Source organism: Chaetodon trifascialis, chromosome 20 (genome assembly GCF_039877785.1).
Source record: "Chaetodon trifascialis isolate fChaTrf1 chromosome 20, fChaTrf1.hap1, whole genome shotgun sequence".
NCBI lineage: Eukaryota > Metazoa > Chordata > Actinopteri > Chaetodontiformes > Chaetodontidae > Chaetodon > Chaetodon trifascialis.
The window spans coordinates 18,147,880-18,159,084 of record NC_092075.1 but is presented as its reverse complement, the minus strand read 5'-3'; the positions used below and the strand labels follow the sequence as shown (position 1 = coordinate 18,159,084).

At 40.7% G+C, this 11,205-nt stretch overlaps 2 protein-coding genes across 2 annotated transcripts in view; one reads left to right on the top strand and one right to left on the bottom strand.

The window, feature by feature from the left end:
• Positions 1-25: 25 nt before the first annotated feature.
• ssna1 (Sjogren syndrome nuclear autoantigen 1) lies at positions 26-2,692 on the bottom strand. Its single transcript, XM_070989260.1, has 3 exons — positions 2,408-2,692; positions 1,253-1,452; positions 26-271 (listed from the first exon to the last, which is right to left on the bottom strand). Exons 1-3 carry the CDS (start codon positions 2,457-2,459, stop codon positions 179-181), a joined length of 345 nt encoding a protein of 114 aa, XP_070845361.1. The 5' UTR covers positions 2,460-2,692; the 3' UTR covers positions 26-178.
• Positions 2,693-6,789: 4,097 nt separating this feature from the next.
• ehmt1b (euchromatic histone-lysine N-methyltransferase 1b) overlaps positions 6,790-11,205 on the top strand; it is a 30,935-nt gene continuing 26,519 nt past the window's right edge. Inside the window, exon 1 of the mRNA XM_070988702.1 lies at positions 6,790-6,826. Within this exon, the coding sequence (XP_070844803.1) occupies positions 6,806-6,826 (21 nt within the window). The 5' untranslated portion in view covers positions 6,790-6,805. The remainder of the gene's footprint in view (positions 6,827-11,205) is intronic.

The following is an 11,205-nucleotide window of genomic DNA, read 5'->3' as shown; positions in this document are numbered from 1 at the left end:
GTTGAGTCAAAAAGCAAGAGTCATGGAAGTGATAAGAAACACATTTATTAGAATAAGGAACTCACAGTAAATCAATTAAATATATTACAAACAGTCCAGAGTGGAGTATGAACTGTTAAGTGCAGAGTCAAGTGTGGCATTGTGGTCAAAACGAGAGTCCAGTGACCTTTCATTGCCATTAGTGCTCCTTCCTCCGGGGCTCTGTGGCTTTACTGAGGTTTCCTGCCTCCTGCTTCAGGACGCTCAGAAGAGACTGAGAACTCTCCAAGATCTATAGGTGGAAAAGTGAAAAAGAAATCACATTAAATATACTGCAGGTGCTTAAAAACATTACCGAGACGACGTCCAGCTGACGGTGTGGTGTGTGCTGTACAAGTAATTTGAAAAAGGGCCCAGGCGCTGCTGACTGGCGTGTTGTTTTTTAATAAGAGCAGCTTTGGAGTGTTTGTTTGCAGTGATTAGCGTGAGTGCTCAGGGAGTTCAGCATCAGAGGGTGGGATGAGCCTGCGTGAGATGAAAGTGCTGCACAAGGACAACATGATGGTGCGTCACTGACTAGAAACTAGAAACCACAGAGAATAAATCAAAAAGCAGCAGAGGCAGTTCATGAGCCACGGAACAATACCCAAGGGGAAACGTCCCAAACGCTGGTCCATTCCTATAGATCATGTTAAATGATGTTTAACATGAGATTCACTGATCCTGATACCTGAATTTGGATATCTGCCAATATCAATTCTGTTCCAGATGCCAGAGCTAGTTTTTCTTTATTATGCTTGTTGTTGTAAGGTTACATGAGACTGAAACTAAATTTCAAATGAGTTGAACTTTAAATAACCATCAAAAACCCCCAAAATATTCAATTTACCAAACAAGCTTCCTCAGCTGTCTCACCTTAGGAAGCAGTAAAGCACATCACTTCTAACATCACCATCGACGAGTGACTGAGAAGATGGTATTTGGTGAGCAATTATTCGATACAACCGACTGAACTTGCTGCTGTTTTTTGGCTTAAAGCTGAAATCTAAAACTTTCTTAACACTTGATCTACAGCAGATATGACAAAGCATCCAGTGCTGTACTACATCAGTGTCTTCTACAGCCATGTCACAGAAATATCTCTCATTGACTGACCAGGTAACTTAACAGGTAACCTATTTTTCTATCTTAAAAAAACACACTTAGGCACAATCAGTGAACAAAAATGGTACAAAAAGTTAAGTGTTCCATAATCAACATACTGTGCACACACCTTAGTGTATGCAGCCTCGGTCTCTGCGATGGTGCGGTCGAAGGTGGCGCGTGCAGCGAGTCTTTGTGCCAGGCTCTCGTTGACTCTGCTCAGCTTCTCCGAGAGGACTCGGATGTCGTGCTGCAGTCGATCTTTCTCCTCTTCCTCCTGTTTGATCTGCCGGTTCAACTCCTCCCGTTTGGAGTGCAGGTCCTCAATACCTGGCGGGAAAAAAAAGGGTTACTGCACCTACGCCGGAGCTGCACCAGATCAGTTCAGGCCAGTGATGGATGATGCTGTACCTGCGTGACTTTTTATGTTATTTGTCAAGAAAAATGACAGATATCATCTAGTTCCAAATTCCAAAATGAATATCTTTTAGGTTTTAGACTGTTGGTCTTGAGCTCTAAGACCAAAGGATGTAACAGAGACAAATAAAAAAAGGGAAGTATATATTAAGAAAATAATCATAATCAATTTTCAGTAATAATTAAACAGCTTTAATTTGCTATAAAACACTTGAATCTTCACCGATGAATGTGTAGTAATATCAACCATGAACTCATATTGCAACATGAATATCTGAATGAATCCTACAACTACAGTTTTTGATCGTTTGAAACATGTTTAGCTAATTTTAATCACTCAAAACAGAACTCGATCTTCAGAAGGGGTCTGGCAATTTGACACAGAGGATCAAAAGCCCTACACCAGGAACTAAACATGACAGCTGTTGATCCTCGGCTGCACTCGTGGGGTCTGCGGAGGGTTAAAGGCTGATTTCCATGTGAGAGTGTAATCTGTATCACATTAGCTTAATCAGATTGTACAGCAGTGTCCCGTTTGCTGGTTAAAGTAGCTGAAAGGTCAAGAACTAGAACAGCACAAGTAGAGCAGAGGATATCACACTGCCAGACTCACAATCTGTTTCGAAAATACTGGAAAGTGAGTACGTTTGGAGCCAAAGTTGACTTCACAAACAAAAGCGACTCCCACAAGAAGACATGTTCTCTTTCCCAGTTTAACGTTAGCTTAACACTGAAGTAGTGTCTTTGCGGTCAGGGCGAAACAACCCGCCGGCAAAACTGTCACATATAGTTAATTACCTGCATCTCGCTACTTACATGACTACTGATCCATCAAGTTAGTTATCGATAAGAAAAACAAGTCACTTACACTTGACAAGTTCATTGTTGTACGTCTGCAGAGCAGCAGCTTTTTGGGTCATGTTGGATTTTAGCTAACGTCCGCCTAAGCTAACTAACGTAACGTCTAAAGATTTGACCGTGGCAAGACACTGCTGAAGCTCGTTAAATCTTGTCTAAATTCTGGCCAGCTTGCCATTTGTTTGGCTAAACTAAGTGCTCCATGTAGCAGACATGTAGCTATCCAAAGATATACGTAACCACAGAGGAGTGTGTCACACAAAGCGCTCGTACATGGCGGGTTTCCCGGACAACTGAACGACAGGGGCTACCGGACACATCACCGACCTACCGACGGCTCAGGATTACTTCTTCGTCTTCTGAATTTAGGTGCTTTACATCTATCTTGACACGCTTGCGCCTCCCTCTGACCACTGCCAAATATGCTCTCGTTATGTGTCGTTATACGTTAGGAGACAGGAAACACTTAACAAAGTTTACAACAATTGATGCAAGGTTTCCCCACACCAAAACCTTAGTCAATGAATAAGCTTGTTAATAAACTGTAAGAAAAGAAATTAACTCCCAAAGTTTATGTTGTCAAACAAGGGCGCAGCCATATTGTCTTGGTATAGAGCGTGACGTCACGAGGTTGGTTGGATCGCGGTCTTTCAATACTCCACTGGTGACAACAGTGACAAAATGGAACCAGAAAGAAAAAAGAACTACAAGGGAGGTCATTTTTGTATCGCTCCAGGCTGTAGCAATGAGTTTTACAGGATTAAAAACCAAGGCAAGACTGTACATTTTCATGTTTTGCCACTAAAGCGGCAATCGGTTCTCCTTCGCTGGCTAGCTGCTCTCAAACGCGAGAGTCCCCCTCTCAGTCCCGCAGCTAGGATTTGCAGCGAGCACTTTGTAAAAGAGGACTACATTGAAGAGAAGGCTTTTGAATCAGGTGTCCTGGTGACTCGTAAAACAAACAGGTTAAAGCCAGAAGCTGCTCCATCTGTGTTTAGGTCTACAGACCGACCGACAAAGTCTGGCAGCAGCAAAGAGGCGGCTCTGCGCCGTAAGGCAGGAGCACAACACCGTACCATTGTGGCAGAGCAGAGAAAGGTAAGCTGGTGGATATCGCTGCTACTACACAGCTGATCAAACGGTAGTCCTACATTTAGGTCATTAGAACGGTAGCTCAAAACTACCGTTTTGTTAGCTGAAAACTGCTCCTATAATAATTCATCAGCCTATTAACAGTCAGATAATTAGCACACTTTACAGTCTATGAACCATTGTTACGATGCAGAGCTGAGACCCTCATCAGTATGCTTAATATTATAAGGAAGTTGGTGTTAGTGTTTTAGTGTAATTCAGATGAATGAGTTTGTTGCATTAATCATGAAATCACGTTGCTGGGTTCATAACCCACACTTTGTCTTATTTTTCACAGTTGTGGGTGTAAGAGGTTGGTCTCTAATGATAAGAAGAAAGTTATTGTAATAAAGTAGAAGTGGGAGGCAGAAAAGTGTGTCCTCAATGCAGATCTGTCCAGTCATCTACATTTCGCCCCACAGCAGACCCTGAAACAGCTAAATGGAATTCAGCCATCATTAAGTCTGCTATTTACACTTTTGCTTTTCTTACTCCATGCCAACATATTTTTGATTTTAAAAAGGTCTACACTGTAAAAGAATATATGTGTACTGTGATGAGAGGAATTGAAACGTGAACAATTCCATGACATGCATCAGCTCATGTGATACAGAGCAGCTTCTAAATGGACTTTGTGCTGAGTTTTGTCAGCTGCTGTTTCTGAAGTAAATGGTGGACTTTCATTCTCCACATTCATATTATTTGTAAATTATTTGAAGAGGGATCACAGCTTCTGAAATGAATTCTGGAGCCATAGCGATTTTGATGATACAATCTATTTCCCTACACTAATCTGCTGCGATTTTATCTTTTCACATGGCCAGAATGTGGAGATGTCCTTCTTTCAAACACTTTGTGATGCAGATTAATCATATATAGTCAGTTTATTTGGATAAGATAAGAATACTTCATCAGTCAGGTGTATCCTGTGAAGCAGCGTCCTTCCATTGATTAGTATAAATGACACTTTACAATTCTTTCTTTCATTTTTGCTTTGCTGCAATTTGTTCATGTTCATCATTCAAAAGTTGCTGAATTAATCTATCATTATTTTGAATCAATACTCTTTTTTACACTATACTTAGTGTCACTTTTAAATTATAGTGAACAAATGTAGCAATACCACAATGCAAAGGATTCCTGCATTCAAAAATGTTCGAATCAAAGTGCTGTAATACAGAAAGTTACTTTTCAGAGTGTGTAGATATTTAGATATATTTCTATTGGATTGTTATTTCTGATGCATTAACATGTGAGCTGCATTTTGATGGCATCAGATTGAGATGGTTAATAACTAACTTTATACAGTGTTGGTTTCCTCTGTAAAACTGCATCATATTTTTTTAAGTTCTTGATGATTTTATATGTCAGTGTTAATAAAACTGAAACTGAACTATAGCTGTGAGGTGAATGTAGGAAAATTACAATCTGTAGCCTCACTGAAATTAAATGAAATTAGTAAAAGTAAAAAGTATAAAATACAAATATCTCCAACTTGTATGTCTGGTACTTGAGTAAATCTACTTTCTGCCCGTGATGACATCATCAGTGAACACATGCTCCCTGCTCCAGTTACACAGTAACTAAAACTAAAACCTTACAAAACCTATGCACAGTTCACTGAAGATCCTCCTGAGTTTCTCAGACGCTCCAGGCTCACATGGAATAACTGTGTTGTCATACCTGTTCTTCCTTTCTTCTCTACTGTTGTGCTGTTCTTATCAGATATTGTTGGTATTTGGATGACTGCCAAGTTTGGATGGCCCCAAGCTTTAAGGACTTCCCTGAGGTGTCGCTCTCCGCTCCCTCCATGTAGAGGTTAGCCACAGTGGAACACACTGGTGAACCCATTGTGCAGCTAAGCGTCCCTCTGTACAAGCATGTTGTACTTGAAATACTGTAGGCAGCATTTAGAGAGAAGCCATATGTAGGCTGAGGTTGGTTCTGTTGTCTAGCGTGCAGGCCTTGAGCTGGCTTTTCCTCTCAGTCTGCACTGCCTCATTAGTTGGTATACATATGAAAAGTAAGGTAACATCATAAGACACCATGGTTCAGTTTTAGAACATGATATCTAAAACTAGACCAAGTAGTTTCTAGGTACTTGGCAATGTTTTATGTTGATACTGCTAAATGAGTGTATATTTTGGGGAGTCTACATATGCATGGAGGTGGCTGTGATACAATGAATCATCAATGGCCTTGTCCTCCTTGGACTGTTGTAGGCAGTCTATCTGACCTTTTCCTGTAGCAGTGTTTGTGTTTTATATACTGTGTCAGTATGGGAGTCAGCTGATAGCAGGATTACTGTGCATCTCCCTCAGTCAGCCCATAAGATGGTGATATTCTGGTCTTTTTTTCATGTCACCATCTTCCTTTCATGTATTGTGAAGAAGCGAGAGCTTTTGTACTGGAAAGAGCAGCTGATATTTCCACCCTGAGTTGTCCTGTCTCAGTTTGTGAGCAGGTGTTTCTGATTGCTGGTTTGTAGCTGTGATAGGACTACCTCTGGCAGCCACTGCTTGCCCCTAGGTTAAGACATCCTTCTCTGGTTGGTCTGACGAATTCTTCATTCATTCATTACTTGTCCTGAATGTCCCACAAGACGAAATTTGTATGTCTTGTCTTGTCTTTCCCAGCCTTTGCTTTGTTGGGATAATTGTGTGTTATTTTCTTCAGGATGATAGATGATGGAATGTATATTCAACTGTCTTCAGTGTGTCTATGGTGGACTGGACCTGTCTTATTTTGGTCTGGATCTCTCTTTCATGATTCGATGTTGATGATGTTTCACTGAAGGGATATCTTAATGCGACAGCATACAGTCATGTTTTAGTGTGTGACAGTGTGCTTCCAGCTTTGTGGCAACATTTTGGTGAAGAACATTTCCTGTTTTCCCTGTTTGGAGACTGTATCGCTCAACATCAGAGATTGACTTCCCTGTCAACAATATTGTCCAAGGATTAGAAGACCTGTCAGTCAGCGTCTGTGTCAGTTTGGGTTTTTGGGTTTGCAGCTGGTTAATGGATTGTACCTGTAAATCTGTAAAAGATAATTGTGTGCAAATCAGTGCGTAGTCAGGCTACTCGTGCTGTTTCCTGTGCTTTCTAATTTCCTGATATATCCGCTGTGATATTAACATGTATTGTATGTATTATTATCATTATGATTATTATTGACAATAATATTGACAATGATTGTCCCAGGTGTGGTATTACGCCGTCAGCAAATCAATAAATGTGACGTAATCGTGGGTGGGCGGAGTTTACGTCCAGGCACCATGGCTTCGGTTGGACCCGAGGTGAGTGTGTGAGCTGTATCTACACCGAGCTTGTTTTACTTTCGCACTGTTTTCCGGTCCTTGGAAAAGGTGTTCCGGCCCGGCGGCCAGAAACCTCCTTGTAAACGGGCGAGTTGTTGGTGTCGATGTGTCGTTTTGTCGTAAATTGCCGCTGCCAGTCTAGAGTCTCCTGCTTTTGTGCTGGACCGGAGGGCAATTGAATGTGCAGGAAGATGCTGCGCCCCGGAACCTGAATGATATGTCCGCCCGCGTTGTGGGCTCTGCTGTGGAGTTTTGTCATACATGGTCCAGGCTCACGTCACTGTGCTGCTTCTCCAGCTTTAGCGGTTCAAAATAAACTGCGGATAGATATGCATGCGTTTTTTGCCTGATTTAATTCATGATTTCAGCTGTGTTATCTGTCACCGGCTTACTGACGTCTATTTTGTACACTGATGTTTAGCTAGCTGCTAGCAGCCGTGCTAGTTAGCAGACTGTGCACACTTTCTCAAATCCACACAACAAACAGCTTCTAGAGGCTAACATCTTCTTTAAATGAGAGAGACTAGCCTCCGTAAAATTTGGTACAATACGACTAAGTGCTCGGCTGGTAATGTTATTTTCCATTATGCTGTGAAGTCTGTTAGCTACATGATAACTGATGCAGTCAAATGAAGGCAATATTGGCAGGGCTTCTTACAACCTCCCACTGTAAACATATGGTGCCAGCTCTTAAACCGGCTTTGACGCTCTTTGCATGATTATTTTTCGCATTAAACTCTTTTGGAAATGATTGTCCTGGTGCAGACTTGTCTTTGTTAGCTATCTGCAGTTAGTGTCATGGCTTACGGTCGGTATAAACCTGTCCAGTTCTGACTGTAACAGGTTGCATTGTTGTTTTCTGAAGATTTCATCAGTAAAGATGGGTCGATTGAACCGATCGCTGGGCTACAATGGCACAGAAGTATTCAAATGTATCAGACATTCAGTCTTTGTTTCTTGTTCTTTTTGTGAGAGATAGGATCCAATGTTGTTCGGCAGAGGTCGCTCGAAGAGCGCTGAGATGATATCTGCTCAGCAGTGCTGAGGAGGATCTTGAAGTGCAGCAAAGAAAGGTGTGGGCATTGAGCTATGCAGCCACTTCCGTTTGCACTCCTAACTTGGTCTTGTGTGATCTGTTGATGTATGACACATGGATACAATATGTGGCCTTCAAGTGTCACTTCAGCCTTTTTAACAATTAAGAAAAAAACATTCCTCCATTTATTTCTAGTGATGTCTTCTTTAAATACTGATGATGTTGAATTTCTACATCCTTCCCAAAATAATGTCAGTTTCCATGTGAGAAAAACAGCTACTAGAAACCATGTGCCTAAAATCCACACACCTCACCATCATCAGTTTTCACTTTCTATCATAATCAAAAGTTGAAATGTGTGCCAGCTTTCGGAGTTGTTCACTGACTGAAATGATAAAAAAGTGCTAAACATGCTACTTCCTGTATAGCGGTCCTCATTTGACTTGACATCATTTGCATTGTCCAAACAGATAGCAGTCGGCTACCCAGAGACTGATTAGTAGGACATCAACAGCAAGTCCTTTCACAGTAAATGTTTATGCACCATTATCCACCTGCAGATGGCAAAATTCACTGTCAAATTATTAGCATATATTAAAAAAAAGGAATAGATTTCAGCTTAAGGTAAGGTAGTATTGACTGCAGGGCGCCTGTATATTACATTACATAGCACAGGTGTTTCTCATTTCCTGGTCACTTGGTGTACAGTGTGTATGTATGGCTTTCATTCAGCATTCAGTCCGTGTGTGCATTCAGACAGGAGACACAGCAGGAGAAAAGGTTTGCTTGAATGTTAAGGAGTGCTCTGGGCTCCTGTAGTTGAAGTATAGTGTTGAGGTGAAATTGCCATTATTGGCCTTGTGAAGAATACCACCCAGCTCATGTCATGTCCTCCTAGAATTGTATGGGTATCATGGTGCTGCTGTAAGGTGTGACCTTGTTGCTCCATGTGGCATTAATTAAGCAGAGCCCTGCATCAGGTATGATTGATATGATGCAGTTTACTTGATCACTAGAGGTTGGGGGGGGTGTCAGTTCACATAAGAATCACAGCTCTTGTACTGTTCAGATTTAATTCACACATTCCAAAAATCAATCCTAGATTGCCACTATTGTTCTTAGGTTACACTTTCACCTTGCTATATTGACAGAGAGGATGTAACTGAAAAGGCACAGTGCAACACAATGTACTGTATGCACCCACTACACTTATCAAGAGTTCATTTTTAATGAAGGCCAGTGTGTTTGCACACCCTACACACATCTCAGAGCACATCCTTATGAGAGGTCCATCCAACACTGATGGACAAAGAAAATAAGCCAATCCAGAGTCTTGCACTGTGTTGTGTCTGTCATTACAATGGTAATGCAGATATTTTGCACAGGTGTCTGAGCTGTATGGAGATGTGTGTGAGGGGCATGTTTGCTAGATGTATTTATTAGTCTGATAAATAAACAAAATAAACTCAGAAATGTGAAGGAAGGAAATATTTTTATGGCTGTTTCCCATGTTTATTAGAAGAGTAGAACCGGGCAGCTTCTGAATTCAAGTTTCTGTCTTACGCTGAATTAAAGCTAATGTTAGCTTGATTGTAGTTGCCTTGTGCACTCACAGTAAAACATATTTCTTTCAGACTTGACAGAAACAGAATAAAAATCATCTAAACCATCTTTGTCACTCTTTCCACTGTTCCAACTAACAATGGAAAATTATGCAATACAACAAATACAGTTGGCAAAATAAATCAGCCCAAAAAAACCAACAGCGATGGAGTCAACTAAACTCTGATGGGCAATATATAATCGTCCAAAGTGCTCTCTGTGAGCTGGTGACTTTACTCAGCCAAACACCATTTGTTTGGAAGAACCTCTACTCTGTAACAACACTGAACAATAAAGCTTTTTTTGTGGTCCCAACATCTCCAACAATCCTCTCTTGTAAAATGAGCAGATTGCATACTGTCAGTTTGTCTGAGTCACATTCTGTCACTTATCCTTTAATTCATATTGCATCAATAATTTAAGCTTATCAGCTCTAGTTTGAACCAGGACCTTCAGCAGGCTATTTGGATCAACAAGCTTGTGAGAAATAAGGTGCAGCAAATTTAGAAGATTACAGCTCTCCGATTCATTTATAAAAATATGAGTATCGGATCACTATTGACAGATGCACAATTAAAGGACTCCAACCAGGGCCAAAAAACATCCCCAGTCAGTGTCGTCACAAGACTAGTTTTGTCAGCTATAGAGACGATGGAGGGAAGTGACCTTTAACGAAGAAATACTCAGCACTGTACTTGGGTCACCTTTCGAAAGACAAGCAAAGCTCTGAGGCAACTGCACTGTTGAAAGTTTGGCACATTAGATTAAAGGTCTAAAAGCCCCAGGAGTTGGCAGCGTTCATTAGAACCCTAGATACGAAACAACCGTGAATATCCAGACCAAATTTTTAGCAAATCCAGTGCAAGAAATAGGGCACCAAATTCACAATCTTTGCATCATGCAAAAACATTGCAATATCCATTTGAAACTAATACAATGATTCAGTTATTTACTGAATCTGGTTTAATTTTTCATATGAAAATTTGTCTGTTTTTTATTTTGAGGGGACTTTTGTCCATGGTGGAAGGATACTCACCAGTCATTCTGAGCCAGTGGGTGCTGAGTCATTTTTTTGGTGTGGACAGAAATGTGGCCTTAGCACTCAGAACTGGAAACTATCTAATACTGAAAGCTTCCATTGAATGTACAGTCAGAACATTTAACATTTGAGAACTTTGGCTTTTGTTCAATGAAAAGAGATTCACAGGAAGTGTATTTATTCCTTTCAGTAAGGTATCAAAAGAAGCTTGGTAGAAGAAGTTTGGTAGCAAAACTCTGCTGTTGCTTCTGTAGTATGGTAATGGACCTCTAAATAACTCCTCACATCTTTCACTAGTTCTACTTAGAACAGTGCTATGCCCACTGACGACTGTTTCAGCTGCTTGGAGAAAGCATTCGACCAATCAGAGCTTTGTAGGCTGGATTACTGTAAGAGCAGGTACATCATCTCCCTACATAGATACCTGGCCATCTAGATTGTTTAAGGTTGACTAGCAGAAATCAAAATTCTTAAATCAACATATTTCTTTGGGCAACACGGTGTGAAAGATTAGGTATGGACGATATTGGATTTTTGTCAATATCCGATATGTCAATAAACTCATTTGTGCTGATTTCAGATGCTTTTCCAGTGCTCCTCAAAATGTAGGCATTCACCAGGCAGTATAACAAAACTACTTTAACTGAAGTTACATATAAATCTTAACATTTATTTTTTACA

Excerpts from the sequence above, each read along its gene's own strand:
- ssna1 (XM_070989260.1), bottom strand. The coding sequence starts at position 2,459 with ATGACCCAAAAAGCTGCTGCTCTGCAGACGTACAACAATGAACTTGTC. Across the intron at positions 1,453-2,407 it reads CAACAATGAACTTGTCAAGT|GTATTGAGGACCTGCACTCC; the intron begins GTAAGTGACTTG and ends TTTTCCCGCCAG. Across the intron at positions 272-1,252 it reads CCGAGGCTGCATACACTAAG|ATCTTGGAGAGTTCTCAGTC; the intron begins GTGTGTGCACAG and ends TTCCACCTATAG.